Source organism: Oryctolagus cuniculus, chromosome 4 (assembly GCF_964237555.1).
Source record: "Oryctolagus cuniculus chromosome 4, mOryCun1.1, whole genome shotgun sequence".
Taxonomy (NCBI): Eukaryota; Metazoa; Chordata; class Mammalia; order Lagomorpha; family Leporidae; genus Oryctolagus; species Oryctolagus cuniculus.
In genome coordinates, this window is record NC_091435.1 from 142,139,284 (window position 1) to 142,162,516 (window position 23,233).

The 23,233-nt window shown below is 51.2% G+C and overlaps 1 protein-coding gene, 1 long non-coding RNA gene and 1 pseudogene across 3 annotated transcripts in view; 1 reads left to right on the forward strand and 2 right to left on the reverse strand.

The window, feature by feature from the left end:
* LOC138849384 (uncharacterized) lies at positions 1 to 14,688 on the reverse strand. Of its 2 annotated transcripts, none has more exons than XR_011388191.1 (3): positions 13,169 to 14,688; positions 12,948 to 13,067; positions 1 to 136 (listed from the first exon to the last, which is right to left on the reverse strand). It is a non-coding gene; the product is annotated as an uncharacterized lncRNA (long non-coding RNA). The 2 variants fall into 2 exon arrangements; XR_011388190.1 differs by lacking the exon at positions 1 to 136 and adding an exon at positions 9,858 to 10,686 and having other exon boundaries at positions 13,169 to 14,681.
* On the reverse strand, positions 983 to 2,011 carry LOC100348841 (small ubiquitin-related modifier 2 pseudogene; annotated as a pseudogene).
* Positions 14,604 to 23,233, forward strand: part of RBP1 (retinol binding protein 1) — a 21,633-nt gene continuing 13,003 nt past the window's right edge. The window contains exons 1-2 of the mRNA XM_008266241.4: positions 14,604 to 14,959; positions 15,316 to 15,494. Coding sequence (XP_008264463.1) covers positions 14,887 to 14,959; positions 15,316 to 15,494 — 252 coding nt within the window. The 5' untranslated portion in view covers positions 14,604 to 14,886. The remainder of the gene's footprint in view (positions 14,960 to 15,315; positions 15,495 to 23,233) is intronic.

The window sequence follows — 23,233 nt, forward strand, 5'->3', positions numbered from 1 at the left end:
GCCAGCCTTAGCCACCTGGAAGTAGATGGTGGGACTGCAAAAGCGTGAAAGCAGAATCCACCAAGCTGTTGGGGCTCCACACCTAGAACTGGTACGTCATTTCTGGTGTAGATTCTTTTTTTAATGTTCATTTTCTCTGAAAGAATGAGAGAGAGAAAGAGATAGAAAGAGGTCTTTCATATACTGGCTCACTCCCCAAATGCCAGCAATATCCAGTGTTGGGCTAGAAAGAAGCCAGGAGCCAGAAACTCAATCCAGGTCTCCCAAGTGGATGGCAGGGACCCAAGGACTTGCCCCATCACCTGCTCTCTCCCAGGGTGCACATTAGCAGGACGTTGGTTAGGAAGCAGAGTAGCCAGGACTCAATCCAGGTGCTCCAACGTGGATTGCAGGCATCCCAAATGGAAACTTAACCCCTGAGCCACACACAATCACCCCATGCTTCTGCTGTTGGTTGGAACAAGCCTTGAGGCCAGCCTGCATGCAAGAGGTGGGTGCAAGAGGTGGCGGGAGACTCTGTACGGCCACTTTTGTCATCTAGCACAGGTCTCAAGCACTTCTCTGTATCCCTTATAACTCCTGGTTCCGCCTTTTTAAAGATGCACGTGGATGAGTAGTTGGAAGGCTGGTCAGGAGATGCTGGGTTGATGGGTAATGTGGCAGGGTGGGGACATCTGGACTGCAGGCCATGTAAGGGCCATGACATCACTGGGTTTGGCCCTGCCAAGGCATCCGCAGGTGGGAACTTGAACTTCAATAAATCTACAGCAGACTAATTTTTAAGTGAGTAATCTTGTGTGGCCCATGTATGACATTACAAATATTCAAAAGGCCCTTGGCAGGAAACAGGTTCCCCTCCCCAACCATACGTGAGTCGGTAGGGGGTGAATGCCCGGGTGGGTGGATCCAGCCAATGAGGGTGTGTCAGAGGGGGAGAGGAAGGAGGTTGTTTGCATGGGTGATAGATGGGTGCGAACTTGACTTTCTTTTCTTTTTTTTTTTTTCATTTTAAACAAGAAGTTTATTTAAACAACAAGATGCTTGACTTGAAGGGAAAACTATCTAGGATTCATTTTTTAAGAGTAATTTACCCCTACTTAAAGACAGATTGCCCTACATGTAACAGCTACGTACAAAAAAGTTATAAAATTGTCCTTGGTTTTACAATGATAAATGAAAAACATTAAAATTCTCCAATCAAACAAGGTATGCAAGGATTTTTATGTTGTTGGGTTTTTTTGTTAAAACAGTGAGAGCAAAATAACTTACTGGAATATAAAGATAAGAGCTGAATGAGCATGCCACTCATGGAGAAAGGGGGTATTTTCACAGAACCAGGATTTTTCCCCATTCCATCTCCATTTGATGTCAATCAAAACATACCATTGGCCATTTAGTTTAAAAAAAAAAGGAGAGAAAGAAAAGAAAAAATGCAATATGCTTGTGCACATACACCAGTTACTTTATGTACAATAAAGGAATGGGGAGGGGAAATGAAAGAATAGAGACTATGCTGCAGTAGTCAGGGTGTGGTGGAACCCAGTCGCAGTTTTCTGGCTGAGAATGTGTTCTTGGTCTGAAGGACAGAGTTCTGGAGTAAAGCAGCGGGTTCCCTTTCCAGTAGACACCGCCCGTCTGCTGCTGGAACACATCAATCGTATCTTCGTCCTCCATTTCCAACTGTGCAGGTGTGTCTGATTCATTGATTGGCTGCCCGTCAAATCGGAATCTGATCTGCCTCATTGACAAACCCTGTCGTTCACAATACGCTTTCATTAGTTTACTAAGTAGTGTATGCCTCTTAATCTTAAACTGCACCACAGAACCATCCTGCCCTGCCACCTTCAAATTAATATGATCGTTGTTCTCAGTCTTGACTCCTTCCTTGGGCTTTTCATCGGCCATGGCGAGCGCCGGAGTCTCCTCAGCTGCCGCTTCACAAAAGAGGTACCAGGTCCGCACCGAACGCGCACACAAGCAGCACCAGGAGCGGCCGAGAACTTGACTTTCACATCCTGCTCTCATCGCTATGGCCAGGAGCATGGTGGCACAGCAGCAAAACCCCTGAACCTGCTGTCGTGCAGGCCCTGCAGCGTGCCCCCTGCTGCACGCCACATCTGGCTTTTCCCTTCCAGGCCAGCTGACTTGCCACAGAAGCTCACACATGTGGCCCGGGACGCGTTTCTCTCCTTTCCTCCTTCCCCGATGGCAGCTGCACTCCTGCAGGGATCAGTTTTTAGTGGCTTCCCGTGTCCTGCAGGCTGACGCTCAAGTGGCCAGGGCTTCTCCATGCTGGCCCCACTGTCTCTCCGATAGCATCTCCTAGTCCCACGGTCCCATGCCATGGATCAGGCTGAGTCACATCGGGTGATTATTCCACTTGCCCTGAATATGTCAGCCTCTTCTTTTTTTATTTTTTATTTTTCTTTTTCGAACAATGGTGTTGCAGACACATGAACCTGGAAAGCCATCTTTTTTAAAATATTTATTTATTTATCTGAGAGGCAGAGTTACAGACAGAGAGATCTTCCATCCACTGACTCACTCCCCAAATGGCCACAATGGCCAGAGCTGGGCTGATCCAAAGCCCAGAGCCAGGAGCTTCTTCCGAGCCTCCCATGTGGGTGCAGGGGCTCAAGTGCTTGGCCCTTCTGTCTTCTACTGCTTTCCCAGATGCATTAGCGGGGAGCTGGGTCGGAAGTGGAGCAGCCGGGACTCGAACTGGTGCCCAGGCAGAGGCTCAGCCCACTGCACCACAATGCTGGCCCCTATGCCAGCTTCTGAGCTCTTGCATGTGCACTTCCCTCCTGGGAGCACCCCTCCATCCTCAGGCAAATGCCCACCCAAACTTCCAAACTTTGTTCCTAGGTCCAGCCACTGTCTTGACCCTGAGGCACCTTGTACAATCCTCTCTCTGCTTGTTAGGCTGCTGCCTCTTCCTGAGCTTTGATATCCTTCGGGTCGGGTCTTACTCTCAGCAGCGTCCTCAATGCCCAGCCCTGCTCCAGGCACCTGGAAGCACTCAAGGTTTGTCGATTGCATCCGTAAGCTCCCAGCTTCAACATACTCCCCTCCCCGACCGTCTTGCAGTGAGTGGCCACTGAGCTCACAGCACTGTGGAGCCAGCCCCTAAAGGAGTCTAGGCTGCCCTCACTGGCTATGCAGCATCGACAGTCTTATTGAAGAAGCTGGTGGAGGTGTGGCGGAGTGTGCACAGTGCACCTGAGGCGGCAGCACAGCCTGGCTGGGGAGTTCAGAGATTGTGGAGAAATGGAACACGAGGACTTCGATGGGTGGAGAGGAAGGAGAAGAGGGAGAGTATTCGGGCAGAGGGATCTGTAGGAGGAAGACTTGGCTGTTGAGGACACAGAAGACAGATCAGCCAGTGCAGGTTGGTGGGCGAAGGGAGCATACGGAGTGCTGGGACGGGACCCTGGGGCCCAATGTGCAGGATGAGCAGGACGCTGGGGTTCATGGCGGATGTGTGTGTGCCCCACTCCTCAGAAGCTACCTTGCTCAGAGGCGTTAAGTGACTTAGCCGAGTTCACACGGCCAGGGAACGGCGGACCTGGTGTTCAGAACCAGCCTGACTATGCTCCAGCTACGCGCTTCCCACTACGCCCTACGGATCCTGAGGCTGTGGGCCAGGTGGAGTGGCGAGGACAGTGACAGGTGCATACGGCCTTCACAAAGAGTGTGTTGCCGTTTGGGCTGCACCTTCTGTTGCTGGCCCAGGGAGCTCCTGGCCTATTGCCTATCTTGTTGGATGTGCAGACCCTACGCAAGCTGCCTAAAAAGCCTGTTCAGCCTCCTCTGCCTCTCAGGAGACAGGACATAGATGGAGGCCTTGAGCCTAGCCCCAGACAGGTGGTCTTGGTCTGCCTTTCCAAGGCCAAGGTCAGCATGGCTCTGACCTGTATTCACGCACAGGAGAGGTTTGGACCAGGTCATGTGCTTCCTGGAAATCAATGTGTTTGACCAGCCGCTTCCCTTTCATCTCTTCATTGTATGATTCTGCCCTCCAAACGCGAAAACATGGCTGCAGCAAGATTTGCTCTTAAGTCTGGTTGGAGCCTCACTAAGGCGCATTAATCTTTAACAGCGCGTGGACTTTTCTGCTCAGAATAGATGCCTTGTGCTTTCCTTGCACATGGGGATTCAAGCTCCGCTTGCATATTGATGACGACCTGGGGAATCTCTTTCCTCTCTGGGATCCCTTTCGGTGGGCTGATTGATCAGATGTGCCAGGCCAAGATGCCCACAGAGCTTTGCCTCATCTCCCAGGAGACCACAGGTGGTGAAGGCCTTGGGCTGTGCAGTCAGAGAGAACCAGATGCGGATTCAGTCCTGCCTTCCACCCATGGATCTCAAGTGAGTGATAAAACCACTCAAAATCCCATTCTTTCCCGAAAAAGAAGGCCCCACGGAGTTCTGTCTTACCCAGAATCCTGCCATCTGCACAAATTCCCCCTGTAGGGTCACAACAATTCTGCAAAGCCCCAACTCTGTGCAAGGACTTGTGGCCTCACCCAGCCCTCCTGTGTTTCACCCATTTCTGCCTCCCTCTTCTTCCCTGGGAAGCCGCCTGCTCTCTGTCGCCCTGGTCAGACTCACAATCCTTAACCTGCACCCCTGATTAGCTCCATGGGAAGATGCGGGGTGGGGCCAGCGTTGTGGCGCAGCAGGTAAAGCTGCTTCCCTGTGACGTGGCATTCCATATGGCTGCTGGTTCGAGTCCCAGCTATTCCACTTCCCATCCAGATCCCTTCTAATGACCTGGAAAAAGCAGTGAAAGATGGCCCAAGTGCTTGGGCCCCTGCAACCACATGGGAGCCCCATGTGATGCTCCTGGCTTTGGACTGGCCCAGCCCCAGCCATTGCTGTCACCAACCATTGGTTCACAGCCATTGCAGTGAACCAACAGATGGAAGAGCTCTGTCAGTCTCTTCCTCTCTATATACAACTTTCAAATAAATAAAATCTAAAAAATAAAAGGATGTGGGTTAAAATTGACAAAACTGGGATCTCCTTTAAAAGGCAGGAGGTGGGGGAAGCTGTGAATAGGTATAATGGCTTTCAAATGTATTATTGGCCAAAGTGTATTTGGGAATAGCATCAAAATGAAAATACATAACTTATAAGCCTTCTGAGGTTTATAAATCTCAAACTCTCAAGGCCCCAGAACACCATGTACTTGAGAAACACTGCTCAAGTTAAGTGACCAGAAAACATCAGCCCTACTGCCCAGCCACTGACCCAATGAATGGGCCTATGGAAAACAAAGCAAGCAGCCTTGTGGGTCAGGAGTCTGCTTGTACACATCTTTTATCTCCACTCAGCAGGGGCTGCCCCTGGCAGCCCGGAGAAGCCTGCTTCTCTGCTAGCCTGCCCCACCTTCCACCTTGGCCCAGGGAAGAGAAACTGCTGGCCACCAGTAGGCAAAATATATATGTATATATATACATATGTATACATATATATGTATACATATATTATGTATTATATATTATGTATGTGTATATGTATATTATGTATATATATTATGTATATATATACATAATGTATATAACATTGATATATAGCATTATATTATATACAATACATTATAATAAATGCATTACATAGTATAATACATAGTAATATATAATTCTAGTATATCATATAATGATATATACTATATTATATAATATCTGATATATTAGATAATTATATAATTATATATTATATAACATATATCAGATAATAAATATGCATTATTGCATATCATATATTATATATCATGTTACATATCAATATAATACAATATATATTACATTATATATTACAATATAATACAATGCATATTATATATGATATAATATATTATCTATAATATATTATAGATTGTATAATTATAATAATACCATACAATATACATATATTATAATACATATAATATGATATATATGTGATATATAGCATATAATATAATGTAAGCTGTGTAATATGCTATATATTCTGCATGTTAAATGTGATTATGATGCTATTAATAATATATGATCTGTGCTATAATATAGCATGATAATGTTATATATGATGCTATTTATAATATATGATATATGCTATAACATACCATATAATTATATATTATAATATATAAACTATAGTGATGCCTGTATAATATATGTGTATTATGCATAGATTATACAATGTATATGCATATATATGCGAATCTATGTATAATATATAATACAGTTTATATATGAGTTAGATATCATATATATGTTATATACTACATACAGCATGTATTATTTTTGTGTTATATATTAGACAACATATAGCACATCCTATTTTATATAGTATCATATGTGTTATATACACATTATTTATTATATATTATATTTTATATACAATATGATAGATGTAATATATCTAATATAGCATATGTACATTATATTTATATATTATATATGAACTATGATATAGTGCATTGTTATATATTATATGTAACATATGTAATAATATATGATATATAAATTGTACAATTATACATTGTATGTAACATATAATATACTATATGATATGATGTATAGTTATATGATATATTAATAGACTATGATATAAATTATATATAATATATATGTATTACATAAAATGTAATGCTTATTATGTGTATATGTATATATGCATATATACATATACATATACACATATATGTTTACACATACATATATAAACACATACATGTTATATAATATGTATTATTAGACATATATGTATTACACATATTATATAATATGCATGATTATATAATACATATTATATACTATTGTATTATGTACTAATATGTTATATACTAATGCATTACATAATATATTATATTATATATATTAAATATTATATAGATCTATTATCATAGATATAGAGCTATTATTATAGAATACATTATGTAATGTGTAATATATATTGTACTGTATATAGTATATAATGTATACATTATGTAATATATATCATGCTATATATTATCTATTATATCTATTATATATCATATTATATATTCTATAGTATATAATATATTATATAATAGATTTTATACAAGCATATGTGATACATGCATTATACAATATGTTATATCATGTATTGTATATTATATATTTTATATATTATATGATACATATTATATAATGTATGATATATTATTGGATGCATTATATTGCATTATATAAATATGTCATAATGTATTATATGCATTATATAGATGTGTTATATAATGTATTATATATTGTATATAACACATTATATAATATACACATATCATATATAAAATTCATGTTATATATTATATATTATAGAATGTGTATTGTATAATATATTGTATTGTAGAATATGCATATTATATGATTATATGTTTTAAAAGTTTATAATATAATTATATTTATATAATTATAAATATATATCATATATTTTATATGATTATATAAATATATGGTACATGCAATTATATAATTATATTTATATTTTATATAAAATATGTTGTGTATTTATAATTATATAATGATAAATATTGTAATATTACATATATAGTCTATAATATGTGTTTTATATATTATAAATATGATATATTATGTGATTATATATTTTATAATATATTATATAATGTACAATATACATGTATTTTATATACTATACTGTATATTATATGCTGTATATAAAATATATGATATATATTGTATTTATATAATTATATAAATATATAACATAGTGCTATATATGATATAATATATAGCATATGCATTATGTATTATATATTATATGTTATAATATTATAAATTATATTTATATGTGTAGTATGTTGCATTATTTATTATAGTATATAATGTATTTATGTATTTATATATCATGTATATTATATAGTAATATATAATTGTATTATGCATTATATTATAATATATAGTGATAGATAGATATATCGATGCTTTTCTCACCTTTCTGTCACTCTTGGTTAACCTAATTATCATTGACATCTCACTTTAAAATTCTTTCAATCATGGCTTCTTTTTTGTGAATTGTCTGTATTACATTGGATTTATTCCATATACTTCAATCAAACCAACACACACATACAAAGGTACTTCAAAAAGTTTTTAGAAAATGGAATTAAAATATGTTTATTGTGGTGCTAAGTTATTTGAAATTCATGCATACAAGGGGGAGGTCCTCAATAATTTATGGAAAATACATATTATAACAAATACACACGAGTCAAAGTGTTTGCAACAATACAAGCATCTCTCAATTCCACCTACCCACAAATTTTTGAAGTACCTTTGTATGTAACAGGTTGAATACAGACACATATAAGAGAATTCTGGTATCTTGCTATTAAGCAAATATTGAGATTCTTAAAAATTCAGAACAAGCATTGTGGCCTGGTGTGCAACACTGGCATCCCACAGGGGCACAGGGCCCAGTTTTTGTCCCAGCTGCTCCCTTTCCAATCCTGCTCTGTGCTAATAGCCTGGGGAAAGCAGCAGCAGATGGCCCAAGTAATCGGGCCCCTGCCATCCACACGGGAGACCCAGATGAAGCTCCTGGCTCCTGACTCCAGCCTGGCCCAGCCCTGGCCATTTCCGCCATCTGGGGAGTGAACCAGCAGATGGAAGACCTCTGCCTTTCCCTCTCTCTCTGACTCTCAAATCAATCAATCTATCTATCAATTTTATTTTTTCAATTGTAAAGCAAGGCCACTCCACTATTTTTTTGTAAAATAAAATGCTTTTCTCAAAAAATAAGCTCATTGTTCTTTTTAATAAATTAATAAGCAGTTTTAGAATTTCTGTTTTACTCTCTACCACATCAGTTGTGGTTTCTGACCCCACAACGTTCCCGCTGCCCTGTCATGTCATGGTGAGTCCCAGAATTGGAACAATCTCCAGTCTCTGCATCTTCCCTCTCTCTCACAGGATAAAGTGACCTCCTGAAGACTGAATCTCAGGGCTGTAGATTTCCCACCAGCCATGCCACTGCGCGAGATGCTGTCTCTTGGTTGAACCCGTGCCCTGGGGAACCCTCCCACTAGGCATCCATAACTCCGCCAAAATCCTCCTTGTCCCATTATCTGGGTTGTGGGCCTCTCCCCAATAAGGTCTCCACTCCAGGGTGTGCCCAATGGTTATGAGCCAGGTGCTCCCCGACGCAGCCTTGGCACACACCATGTGGGAGCTTCCTCCCGCCAGTGGGAAACCCCTCACCCTACCCCACTTCTCTGCCTGCCCCCAGGGACCCAGACTTCATTTTCTAGGAGGCATTTTCCTTGCAAATGGCTGTCTGCAGTGCTGCAGGATCAGAAAGCTGGGACTCAGAGAACATTGCCAGAGGAAGTTAGACAGGGGGTGGACTGGTGTAGAGGCAGTAGAAGGTACTCTGCCCCTCACAAAGTCTCCTGCACCACCACCAGCAGTTGCCTTGTTGTGTGACCCGGATCTGCCCACTTAATCATGGTGTACTCACTATGGATGGGGTCCTTAGCAACTCCCACCTGCTGTAGCGCCCTTCCCAAAGTGCCCCAGCCATCAGGTGGCGACCAGGGGTGCCTGCCACACCATCTTGTGAATGAGTAACAGCAAAGCACATGAAAAATGACCCTCTCCCTAAAACTGGGGCCCTGGCATGACTCGGTGGGGAGCTTACCAAGATGGCGAACAGGTGGGGCTGCCCTTGGGTGCATCTTCCCAGATTCTGGAAGACTCTGCTTGCCCCAGAACCTGGAGTGGGGGGCACGGCCCTCCTGGGGGCATGTCACACTGAGCAGACATGCACAGGAATAAGGCCTCCCAGTAGAATTTATAAACACAATGTAAGAAAACAAACCCTAAGCTTGCTCAACTGCTGTATCCCACACATACAATCCCAGCTAACCAAGACCAGACAGGCTCACTTCTTGGTATCAAAACCTCCCCCAAGTGCAAACCCAAACCACCCAGGGATGCCCTTTTTCACATAGGAAAACCCAAGAGTTTGACGCTGATCCATTAGCAAGGCTGTGAGGAAACAGGCCCTTGCACACAGCCTGGTAGGACGGTGAAGCGAGCCAGTGATGTGGAAGGGAGTTCAGCAGTCACTAGAAAAAGCACACCAAGCATCTGTTCTGTGACACAGCAATCCCACTCCACGGAATCCATCCCAAGGACACCTCGCCAAAACATGGAAAGACGCAACCCTTTTGCTGCAGCACCATGCAAGGCGGGTGGCCGTCAGGAGGGCTCAGGTGTGGTAGATGATGCTGCATCCACACAGGGGAGCCGCTGCAAAGGGAAGCAGGAAGCCTCCTGCCGGCTACTGTGGTGCAGCCGCGGGGGCCCACCAGGAAGTCTGAAAGAGCACGAGGTGTGCTGCCATTCACCGAAGAAGGCTTGTTTAGCTTTCTGTTTATATTTTGTCATGAGAGCATCAGCCCATGGTAATGCATTAAGCCTCTTTGATCCCAACTCAAACAAACTGAGAACATCAGCGAACGGAGCACTTGGAGGATGATGAGGGACGAAGAGGACTGTTTCTTAGTTGAGATAATGATGTCTCCACAAGGCGAGTCCTTCTCAAAGGCAGTCATGCAGAGAAGAGGCCTGGACCAGTGCCGTTACACAGGTGCGTGTTCTCTGCAAGGTCATCTTGGGGACCCACACGAGGGCTCCAAGAGATGGAGGAGTCCTTGAACAGGCACCAGGCCAGAGAGCGAAAAGTCCACGTCAGGTCAGAGCTTCCCAGGCCGACATCGCTACCCCCGTCCCATTTGGTACAAAAGGAATAATAATAACAATAGTAATAGTAATAGTCCAGCTTTCTGGGTAACACAAGAGAAGCAAAGCATAGAAGACTTGTGATCTGCTCTTTACCAGCCAAGTTGTAGTTGAGGGAGAAAGAATTTACACCACACATTAGTTATTAATCGATCTTGAGAACATATTGCTTGTATTGAGTGGCATAATTTTATTAATGGAATGAGATTTTTCTTGTTCCTTAATGGGGTAGGCAGAATAACGGCCCTCCCCAAACGCCCATGCGACTGCAGATATGATTAGGTTAGAGATCGAGGGGTGGCTGTTGTGCTATGGCAGCTTAAGCCACTACTTGGGATGCCCACATCCCATGTTGGGTGCCTGGGTTCAAGTCCTGACTCCGCTTCTGATTCCAGTTTCCTGCTGATGCACCCCCTGGGAGGCAGCAGTGATGGCCCAAGTATCGGAGTCCCTGCCTCCTATGTGGGAGACACACATGGAGTTTCTGACTCCTGGCTGTTGGGGGCACTTGTGGAGCAAAGCAGCAGATGGAAGATTCTCTCTCTCTCTCTCTCTCTCTCCCTGTGTGTGTGTGTGTGTGTGTATGTGTGTCCCTCTCTCTCTGTCACTTTCTTTCAAATATATCAATCTTTTGAAAGATCTTTTTAAAAGAGGGGGGCGGAGAAGATCCATTTAGATGGGAAGATTCTCCTGGCTCATCTGGGTGGGCACAAGCCGATCACATGGGGGTCCTTACACAGTAGACAGCAGTCATGGAAAAGGAAGTGAGGAAAGAAGTCGTGGCAGCGTGGTGTGGCCCTGAGCCTGGGGGTGGGGCAGCCTGGCAGAGGGAGCGCAGTCCGGCCAGCACCCCGCCCTCAGCCCGTGACACCATCTCTGACCCCCACCAGTGTAAGGCAAGAACTTGGCATGGCTTTAGCCTTTAGAAATCATGAATCTTTATCTTTCAGCAGCACTTCTTGAAATGCCTCCAGATGAAATGATATCACGTCTGTACTTGCCTCACGCTAATTCTGAAAACTGAGGGGGCTGAATGTGGATGAGGCCAGATGGGCCGTGAGTTCATAATGGTTGGGTTTGGGGAATGAAGCTGTGGTGGTACAATGAAGAGTTTCTCTGTGTCTACATAGGGGTAAAATTGCCCACAATAAAACAGTTAAGAGAGCTGTTGGGGTGGAGAGGGAGGAAGGAAGGAAGGAAGGAAGGAAGGAAGGAAGGGAGGGAGGGAGGGAGGGAGGGAGGGAGGGAGGGAGGGAGGGAGGGAGGGAGGGAGGAGGGAGGGAGAGAGAGAAGAAAGGGAGAAAAAGAAACCTTCCTTTGAAGTCCATGTCCTAATCCACAGGGACAGTTCAGTGGCTGTGGCATAGAAGGTAGCTGACCCTCACTGCACAACCATTTTCTACAAAGAAAGAAAGGCCCAGGCCCCCTCTCCCCCAACCCCAGGTGGGCTGAAGAAGCTCGGGTTTTGGCTTGGTGTGTCATTTGCATGTTTCAATACTCAGGCTTCCAGCCTAGCAGAGGGTCCCCTGGGAACTGCGTGTCCCTTGGCCCCAGTGGCCTCTGGGTGGGCCCTCTCACTGCCCGACACGCGGGCACGGGGCAGCAGCGTGGCTGGGCCACACGCGTCCTTCCAGACGCTGCCCTCACAGCTGGCGCAGTGACAGCCTGGAGCTTGCACTGGTCGCTGTGCAGAGACAGATTTGAACACAGGAAAAGGGATGGTTCTCTAAGGCTTCAAGCTAAGAGGCACCTTGGAGAGGAGCGCAGGGACACAGTGTCAGCGCCCAGGTGATCCGACAAGGGCAGATGTCCATGTCAGCCGCAGACAGAAGGGCCGGGCCACCTGTCCACTGAGCCAAGTGACTTTGCCAGTATGGGAGACCTAGCACAGAGCTGAGGCTGGGACACCCAGGTCTGTCCCAGGGTTCTCTGCTCCAACACCACGGCCACCGGTTAAGTTCTGTGCACCCCAACCCCTGACAACTGAGACCCTGGGCAAGGGGCTTGACCCATGGGTGGCCCCTTGCAGGCTGTTTCCTGAGCTCCACCACAGTCCCATGGAGTCAGCCGGCCAACTAAGGAGTGGAAAGGCACAATTCCCTCCCTGTCTTCATGGGAAGGCCTGGACGTCCCCGAACTCCCTCCACCCAGGACCCTTGGCCCTCTCCTCACCTCCCTCCATGCCTCCAGCCCAGGATCATTCCCTTGTCCTTGCTGGCTGTCCTTCGTGGCCTTGGTGGTTCTTTGGGTCTCCAGGAATTGGTCGTGGACCCCCAGTGCTCTTCTGTAGGGCTGGGGAATGAAGCAAACCCAGTCGGGACACCCTGGTGCGTTCACATCTCACTCTCCATCATCAATGAGTCTGCCACTTCATTCTGCATCCCTTTGCCCACCTATCTCTTACTGGACCGTCTTGTCCTCCTCCTCACCTCCCCGAACAGAGGCTGGGGTGGATGGCCGCAGGGAGAGGGCTCTAACTAGTTGGGGACAACCAAGGAACGCTCAGGGCACTGGTCAGGCCTTTGGCTGAGCCTCCCTTCCAGTGACTCAGGAGGGCAGGAAGCCCAGGCCAGTGGCTGGTCCCAGTTAATGCCTTCAAGAATTCAGGCCAGGACGCACCCAGCCCCCTGACTGAGCCACACAGAGGTCAGCTTGCACCTTCAGGTTGGGTAGGGCTGGGACAGGCTGCCCTGGCTGCCTGCCCAGAGCTAGGGATGGACACAGAGCCAGGGCCTGTGTGAACAGCTGACGGCCTGAGCACCCCAGACCCAGACACAGGAGAGGTTGGCGACCGTTCCTGGGGGATGGAGTAGTGGGTGTGTGGCCGGGGAGGGACAGCTGCCTAGCGCAGTGACCCTCGGCCAGGGGGATCTTGCACCTCCCTCTGGGGGACCATTTGGCAATATCCAGAGGTGGTGCTGTGGGGTGCTGCTGCAATGGAGTGGGCGGAGACCAGGGATGCTGTCCCCACAACACCTACGTGACCCCGCACATCAGTAGTGCTCAGGAAACACCCCACCCCAGGAGCAGCGCAGAGGAGCTGAGAGAAGCTAAATCCCAGGCCCCTCCCGGGGAGGGAGGAGGGAATTGCCTTTCTTGCTAACCAAATGCACTGTGCAGAGTGCACGGAGCCCTGCTGGGAGAGGGGCGGGCGAAGTCCTGTTGGGAGGAAAATGCACCCGCTGTCTTCTAGGCTGTGATTTGCGCTAAAAGCAATTTAAAAGCGATATTTAGTCTTTAATAGAGGGTCAAAAAGTCACCTTGTGCGACTATGTCACCTGCTTTGGTGGCAAAGACTGCCGTTTAAAAGCGCCGTGACAACGCAGGTGGCAGATGGGCTGCCAGCAAAGATCGCCCCCGCGGCGATGCCTCCAACAGCGCAGCACCGGAATGCACAGAGGTGGCGTCGAGAGGGGACCCGCTGGACAAACAGCGGAACGCGCCGCCAAAGGACGCAGGGAACGGGAATCAGAACGTTCCAAGTGAGAGCAAGGCCCGGTGCAGAGCGGCGTGGGGCACGGGGCTGCCTCTGGGAGGAGGAGGAGGAAAGGTCACCGGCCGTCGATGGGTGACCACTGACATCTGCGTACAGCCCTGGTGTACGACCGCAGAGCGCGTCGCCCGGGAACCTCGGGAGACCGTGGACGGACGGCGCCCGGCGCTTGCCACCCCGGCCGCTCAGACTCAGCCCTGCGCCGACCTCTTCCTAACCTCGAGGGGCTGGGACCTCGGGGGACCGCTGAATGCGGAGTGGGAAGGGGCCCCTCGGGAGCCGCGGAGTTGGGGCCACGGAAGCAGTTCCCGCCTCCCGCCACCGCCCGTCTCTTTACAGCCGAGCAAGCCGATGGCGTGTGCCCAGGCGGCTGCGGGCCAGGGCAGCCCCGGGCCCTCGGCGTCCCCGCCCCCAGCCCCGCCGAGGGGAGGAGCCACGGCTACGTTGGCTCCTCCCACGGGGCTTTGTGCGCTCTGGGAACCCAGCTGTCGCCGCCCCGCCGAGCCCCCTGTCCCCCCAGGGCGCACATTTCCGGGCCGCCCACCACCCGGATCGCATCGGTAGCCTCGAGCCTCGCCCGCCTGCTCCGTGGCCCAGCCGCCCCGGTCCCTGCCCGAAATGCCGGTCGACTTCACCGGGTACTGGAAGATGCTGGCCAACGAGAATTTCGAGGAGTACCTGCGCGCCCTGGGTAAGCCGGGGCGCCCCCGCCGGCCGCTCCGGGAGCCAGCCGGGGCTGCCAGAGGGCTGCGAACCGCGGGACCCGGCTTGTTAGGGCTAATTGGTGGCAAATATCTGCTGGTTGGCTCCGCGCGTGGGTAATTTAATTAGTGCAGCCTAATTAGGGCTTGGTGTGCTAGTTTCTGTTTGTAAAGGATTAACCTGAGGGCAGAAAACTTTGTTGCGAGAATAAAGAGACGCAGACCGGCTGCGTGCAAAGACAGCGCCAGCGACCCGGAACACCCCCTTGGTATTCCGCTGGGGGTCCCCCTCCCCGGGACTGGTTCTGAGTCTCCCTGCCCCTGTCTGCCCTCGCACTCCCTACAGATGTCAATGTGGCCTTGCGCAAAATCGCCAACTTGCTGAAGCCAGACAAAGAGATCCTGCAGGACGGGGACCACATGATCATCCGCACGCTGAGCACCTTCAGGAACTACATCATGGACTTCCACGTCGGGAAGGAGTTTGAAGAGGATCTGACCGGCATAGACGACCGCAAGTGCATGGTGAGGATTCCCGCGCGTGGGCTGCCCGACGGGCTGGGCTGGTTCACGGGGGAGGGGAGCCAGGGCTATTGCGTTTGGAGGGACCCTGGATCTTCCCACTCCCAGCCCCAGGGGAGGCAGCACCCAAACATCAGGCCTCCCGACCGCTTCCGTGCTAAGCGATTGCTAAGAGTTGTGAAAACCGTCTGGAGTCTCTGCTGTGCGCAGGCGCTGGGCACACATGACATCACCCAAGCCTCGGGCAGCCTTTGAGGGAGACATGAACTTGCCCATTTTAGAGAGGAAGAAAGGCTCAGAGAGATGAGGGAACAGGTCCAGAGCTGCACAGCGAGGGAGGGGTTGAATTCCAAGCCAGTGGGCGGCCTCTGTTCTTCTGGCCCTAGGAATGGGCTGGGGGTGGGGGAGAAGCGGGAGAGAAGAAACACAGGCAAGCCCTCGGGGGTGACCCAGCCTGAAGCGACTGCAGGAGGCAGGGGCACCTTGATCCCCACAGGAAGCCCTCCTGGCTCCAAAGCTGGGATTTGGCTGTGGAGTTCCCCTGCCCCCACCCGCTACCCACTGAGCAGGCTTTGATCCTTGCCAGCCAACACCTACCAGGAGGTCATCGTCCCTGCAGCACCAGCCAGAGGAAGCAGCAGTGGGGGAGGAGAGGTCCTCGAGCCTCCCCTCCCCCAAGGATGGGAAGCTGGTGACCAGGAGACCCCAATTAGCGCTGACCAGAAGGTCAGCCCCAGGCCGCATCACGCTCCCAGGCTATGGGGAGGTCAAAGCCCTCCTGTCATCCCTTCCAGTCTTGAGTCCGCCTTGCTTATTGAGGCAGCCCTGCCCAGCCCTTCTACCATTCACCGAGCGTCTTTCCCACTGCCCCTCGTGCCCCGCATGGTGCTGGTCATCTTCCCCCACGGCCCGGGAGGGAGCCATCAGTAACCCCGCATCATGCTGGGGAGCAGGCTGAGGGGCGCTTGGAGGAACTGGATGCCAAAGCCCCCTCCCCCGCTCTGGGCCTGGCCCCTCTGCTGGCAGCCTTTGAGGAAAGCCAGCTGAGCCCCTTAGGCCTGTGCTTGGAGAGGGGCCTGCCGCTGAGGTTGTGTTGCAGTGATGGGGGAAGGGGGAGCTGGCAGCAGGAGCGGCCTTGGCCTTGGGAAAAGGCAGGCTGAGCCTTTGAAGGTCTCAAGGCCTGGGGAGAGACCTGCAGACCGCCCTGCCCCGCTGCACCGAGCTCTGCCCCCAAGACACCGTCCTGGCCCCCAGTTCACCCATGGGGTGCTCACAGGACCTGTCAGACTTCTCTATATGAACCCACTGGATCTTCACAATACCCTCCGCAGTCTCATTTTAATGAGCAGAAAACCGAGGCAGCACGTTTTGCTGTGTGACCGTGGAGAGGTTCAGCGGGTGGCAGTGGGAGGGTTGCAGTGGACCCCTGTAGCGCGCGTGCCACTTGCCTCACGGCTGGTCACTGACCCAGGCCCAGGACAGCAAAGCAAGTTGCAGTCCCTGATATCCAATACGCAGTCCTTGTGGTGCGTCCCTGTGCGCTCTGTGGTGACAAAGGGAAGTCCCGGGGTCCGAGGATGGCAGCCACCCAGTGGAGGGCATCCCAAAAGGGTTTCTGGAGGAGTTGACCGCTGCATTTTGCTGTAGAAGGGAGGGGTTTGGAGACAAAGAAAGAGCAGTGGCCACCTCTTCTCACGCCAGCCTCAGGTCCACAGTAGGCAGGCAGGGGAGCCTAGTGCTGGACAAACTAGATGGAATTGGCCAAGGACTTGTGGTCATCTTCTTGGCTCCAGGCCTCAGGGAAGCCCACTGCCAAGTCGTCTGCCACCCACTCGCCTTGCTCTTGGCTGCCGGGAGGCAGGACAGCCCCCTGCCCTGCTCCGGCTGCTCTTCAGCCCCCTGCAGTGCAGACATGCCCTTCTCTGTGGCTGCGGGTGTGCAGGTCGGACCACTGTGAAGAGCATGGCTGGGGACAGGAACAGAGGAACCACACCAGAGCAGCTGCTGTCCCTGCAGCTTATGAAGGAAGGGAGCTGGGTGCCACGGCCTGGCTGAGGTCTCCAAGGGCCCCTGGGGGTCCTAGGCTACCCCTTCTGCCCCCTCCACTTGGCACCCACCAGCCAGGAGCAGCAGCCCAGAAAGGTGTGTTCTCCGAAGCCCAGGGAGACGTGTTCTCTTATTTGGCCACTGTTATTTCAGACCTGACCCGTGCCAGGCCCTAAGCTCAGCCCTGGGGATATGGAGGTGCCAGTGCTCCTGGGTGCCCTGGCCAGTGTCAGGATGCTCCCAGTGCATGCTGGGAGCACAGCCGGTTGAGGGGTACAGAGCTGTGGAGGGGCCCCAGTGGTCAGGGAAGTCCCCTCAGCTAAGTGGGGACAAAGGCACTGAGACCACAAACAGCCCCGTTGAGGAGGGACACGGAGGTGAGAGGGGGCAGGCTGCAAATGCTCTGGTGTGGCAGGAGGGCGTGCAAAGTGTGGCAGCAGAGAGGACTCGGGAGCCCTTGCTGAGAGAGGCGTGGCCAGGCCGAGTCACACCCCAAAAGGCCAGAGGCTGGGGGTCTGCCCCTTTCCACGGGAGCCTTGTGCGCCAGCCTGTGGGTCTGGCCTGCATCTGTGTTTCGTTTGGCCTGCGTGCTGCTAGAAATATTTCCGAGTTGGTTGCCAATGATTGCCAAAGAGCGTAAGATTCCATAGAAGCATTCATTTTGCTTGTGGCTCTGACCAAAATAAACACTGGGCACCGTGGATCCGTACACCGTGTGGCTCCCGGGGATGCTGTCACAGTGGCTCCAGTGACATGGGGCGTTCTCCAGGCTACTCCAGTCCTCACCCCGCCCTGTACCTCAGATCCGGGATCAGATGGCCGTTAAGTCGTTGTCTCTGTAGAGCATTGGGTCCCAACGCGGTGGAACCTCGCAGGGAACCTCTTGGGAAACCACCTTCTGCGCCTGCACCCCACACCTGCAGAGCCGGAACGGAGGCGTGGGCCCACAGTCTGTTTCAGCAGCCCCGTGGGTGTTTTGCGTGCAAAGAAAGCTCAGCTCTGGCATGAAGAACCATCTCTCACTGCATCGCAGTGAAAAATGGCTAAACCATAACATCAGGCATCAAGGCCTCGTGCCCCTCGACAGTTCACTGGTTCACCGTGCGACCCCTGTGGGCGCAGTGGTCTCCACCCAGGCTGGGGTGGCTGCAGATCTGCGTGGTCCAGCGTCACCCTGCCCACAGTCCCAGTCTGCTGCGTCCTGGTTTTAGACGCCCCATGGGTTGCAGGGATTGCCATCTGGGGGGACCTACATGGGGGCTGGGCTGGCTCCACTGCCTGCTGCGTGCCCTTTGGGCTGTTAGGACTGAAGATGAGGCCCCGGGGAGCCACCAGCAGCCTTTACAGAACCTAGCACGGGAGGGCTGGGCGAGGCACCCCTCTCCTGGGCGAGGGAGCCCCTGGGAGGGCCTCGGCTCTGTCCCCAGCAGAGCAGGAGCAGCTGTGGCAGAGGACCAGGAATCACAGCCCCGAGCCGGTGCTGCGCTGCGGGGGTGGGCAGCCATTTGTCATCGCACCGCACGGTGGACACTGGGCCAGGTTTCCTTGGAGGAGGCGGCTTTGTTCGCCCAAGGTCCTGGCGCCTCCCGCTCGCTCCCGCTGAGGCCTCCACTTCAGATCCAGCTGTGAACTCGGGATGACCCCGCCACAGGCCTGCCTTCCGCTTCCCACCACCCTCTTTGTTTTTATTATGAAAGGAAGAAACTCAGATAGCAGGAGGGAGTGCGGCCCCTCCCCAACGCCCCAGGTCATCCCTCCCTGTTTGGCTGGCTCTGTCAGGAAACGCCCCCCCCAAGTATGCACCTAGCTGTTGATTGGTCCGTATCTCCATCTACAGCCAGAGGGCGGGGAAGGGGCAGGGAGGGAGGGACCCTTTTCTGCACAGGATTTGATCACTCAATGATATTTCTTAGGCATCTTTGCACATCAACACTTATGCATTTTCTGCATCCTATTTTTTAAGATTTTGCTTGAAAGGCAGAGTGACAGAGAGGGAGAGACAGAGAGACAAAGAGAGCTTCCGTCCGCTGGTTCACTCCTCAGATAGGCCAGGCCACAGCCAGGAGCCTGGAGCTCCATCAGGGTCTCCCATGTGGGTGGCAGGGGACCCGAGTCCTCAGGCTATCCCAGCTGCCTTCCCAGGTGCGGTAGGGGAAGCCGGACAGCCGGGACTGGAACCGACGTGTCAGGGTCAGCAGCTTCCCTCTGTGTTCCTGTTTAACCCTCTCTGTCTTCTTCCCTTCCTTTTCGACTTCCTTACACCCATCTGTCCATCTGTCTGTCCATCTAAGTCTGTGTAATAAGACACAAACCCACCCAACTGCTGAGCACACTTTAAACACCAGCCGGCCTGCTCATCCTGTTCTCCACCCATTCGAGAGACTTTTTTTTTTTTTTCTTTTGGTTTTTAAGAACCCAGGGCCAGTGGGGAAAGGAGCCTCCTGGGCTGCAGGGGTGAGCGTGCCATTGGCCTGGGGAGCCGGCTGAGAAGTGCCCTGGCCCGGCTCAGGCCCCTGGTTTTCAGCTGGGTCCACGCCAGGACGGAAACACAGGGTCTCTTTCATGTCTTAGAGAAAGTTCTCCGACCTTTGAAATCAGTGTCAGCAGCATGCCTTTGAGGATTACAAAAAGAAGAATTAAAGCAACCCAAATAAATTTCACAAAGTAGCTTTTGCAAGCCACAGTGGTTTGTTAGGCTTGGGGCTTTATGGAGCAGGAACCGAAGAAAAGGGCTCCTGCTGAATCTTTGCTAAGTACCAAGTGCTTCGGGTTCCTTTTCTCCTTTGAAGCCCACAACACATGCTCTTCTGTAGATATCATTGTATGCATCTGACAGATGGGCATCCCAGGCTCAGAGAGGTGCAGCCCAGGGCCTCCTGGCTGGCCCATGGCAGAGGGACGGTTCTAACCTGTCCGCCTGGACAGCCGCCTCCCACAGAGTTCCTCCGAGGGCCAAAGCCAGGCCCTTCTGGTGAGTGAGCCTCACTACAAGCCGGAGGTGACACTGGCAGTGTGGACGAGGCCTGGTGTGAGTCAGGGAGTGCTGGTGTTAAGTCGGAGTGTCTGCTTTTGAATCTGTCTCTGTTACTGAACTGACACCCTGCCTCTATTTTCACATCTGCAAAATGGGCACCGTGGTGCCTGCTCTGCCTGTCTCACAAGGCAGAATCCGAGGACCGTGGGAATGGAGGAAGGGACCATTCTGAAGAGACAATGCTATGTGCGGAACAGGCCCCGAGGCCCTTCTGGTCCCAGAGAGTGAGGGCCAGGGCATAACCGTTGTTGCTGGCTGGCAATTTATTGAGTGGGTGACAGCCATTTGTTTTTCTGACCACCATGGCTCCCCCACCCCCACTGCGTTTTTTTTTTTTTTTGACCCCTACTCGCCGTGTGGATTCCTGGGGGCTGGAACTAAGCGCCTTCTGCCAGGGTGCCCCCAGCTGTCCCTTGGCCTGCCCCGCGACTGTGCACCTGCCTCCAGCTGGCCCAGTCACACCCCTTCCTGGGATTTAGTTTGGGGACCCTGCAAGAGAGAGGAGTTCTGTTCCCTCTTCTGATGAGCTGGTATGATGGAAACTTGGCTCTCTGACGCCAGTCCGCTCACCCCACCTGCCCTGGCTGCATGGAGAAACTCAGTAGCAGGAAAGCATAAGAGGGGCCGGGAAGAGAGGGAGGGAGGGAGACAGAGGAGGTGCAGCATTGGAGGGTGCCTGGAGTCCCTAACCCCAAAGCCGCTCCTAAGCGTCCCTGGTACGAAGCCAATCCATTCCTGCTCTCCCCTCTTAAGCTGTGTGAACTGCTTTCCAGCCTTTGCATCTGAAAACATCCCAAGACTTCCAGCCTCACCCCCAGCAGCCTTGGAGAGGCCATTCTCAAACTTGAGCAGGCCCCACCCCCACCCAGAGTTCCTAACTGCTGAAGTTTGGGGTGGGGCCTGAGAGCTTATGTCTCTAAGAAGTTTCCAGATCAAATTACCGAGAAAGAAAAATGAGGAAGCAGCTGGCCCATGCCCAGGCTCCTGAGATGTCCCCATCACAACTGGGGATGAAGGGCAGGGGAGAGGCACAGCCCTGTCCCTGGGGACGCCAGTCTCGCTCGCAGCAGCCAGGTAGGGGCACCACAGGGCAGCTAGGAGCACTGGCTCTGGCCCGGGCCTGGATTCCACCTCCCAGCCATGTTCCTTGGCACACGTACTCTATCCCTCTAAGTTCAGTGTCCTCACTCTAAAAAAGGAGCCAGCGGTAGCACCCTGTGCAGGGACCGTCACAGAAATGAATGGGGCAGTGACTCTGTCCTCCGGTTTCCTATCTCTGTGTGACAAACCACCTGGCCCTTAGTGCCTCCAGGTACCAGGGGGCCTTTATTTGGTTCCCAGATCTGCAGATTGGGCAGGGCCAGAGGCGATGGCTTGTCCCAGCCTGGGCCCTGTCAGCCAGGAGCTGGGGGGAATCCCCTCCTACGCCCCCTGCTGGCCGCTTGGGCTCCCTCACAGCATGGTGGCGGGTCCCAAGAGGGAGGGAAGCAGGCAGCCTGGTGGGAGCTACCTCACCTCGGAAGTGCATAGCAACAGGCCTGCCAGTCTGCATTCCAAGGGGTCACAGAGGAGTGGGTGCCGGCCTGTGCTGCACGCTCTGCAGCTGCCGGTGAAACTTTACTCACCGGCTGCTCTTTGAAGCTCTCTCAGGGCTGGGCTGTTTGGCCTCTGACTAACGCCATGGGCTGCACTCTGCAGCCTGGGCCCAGCAGAAACAGAGGGTGTATGCCCCGAAGGGAAGGGAGAGGCCTGTGGGAAAGCCTGCTGGGGGGTGGGGGGCATGGACTTCACCGTCATCCTTGCAGCCTCCTCCCGAGTCCCAGACACACGGGGCTGAGCAGTACTGGAGTCACTCCTCCTTGCGGCCCCCTGCCCCCTTTGCACTGCTCCGCACCAGGAGAGGTGGGTGGGGGCAGGGAGCCCTCCTGGCATCCAGAGGCTGTGTGTCCATGACGGTCCCCAGGGTCCTGTTGGTGGGAAGAGTTAAGGGGGTTGAGGGAGTTTATGCCTGGACATAAACTGGGTGGCCCACCCCCATGGCGCATGGCCCTCCGGGAGCCAACGCCTGCAGCCCAGGGTCTGCTGCTGGCATTTCGCTTGCACTGGGCGACTTACTGGCGCTTTTGACTTGGAGTTGATTAAGAAAGTCCCCTGGGAGCAAGGATGGTGCCTGATTCACAATGGCCCGTTCCCTGAGAATGGTTTTCACAGGTGTCTCTGTTGTATAAATGGAGCTGTGCTGGAGTGCACGCACAGGGGCACATGCACACACACACACAATCCCTTGTCCATGAAAGAGGAACCCTGGAGTGCCTCCATGATGACAATCAATTTGGTTAAACATCAAAGACTTCTCATGCGTCAGCCTTAACATGCAAAGACCTTAGAGCGCTGGCGTCTTGGATCTGAGCCTTTCCTTCCTCGTGTCTTTACCTCCTTCCTTCCTTTCTTGATTTCTTTCTTTGTTCCTTCGCTCTTTCCATGCCCCCCTCCTCCCTTGCCTCTCATCACCTTCTCTCTTTCCTGGCCCGAGGGTCCGAGGACCAGCCAGGCGCACCCGGGGCTGAGCTATAGTGGAGGAGATGAGCAGGAAGGTGGGGCTGGTGAGAACCCGGGCTCCAAAGCCCATCTTCACCAGCCCTGCAGGGGAAGTGGCCCTGCC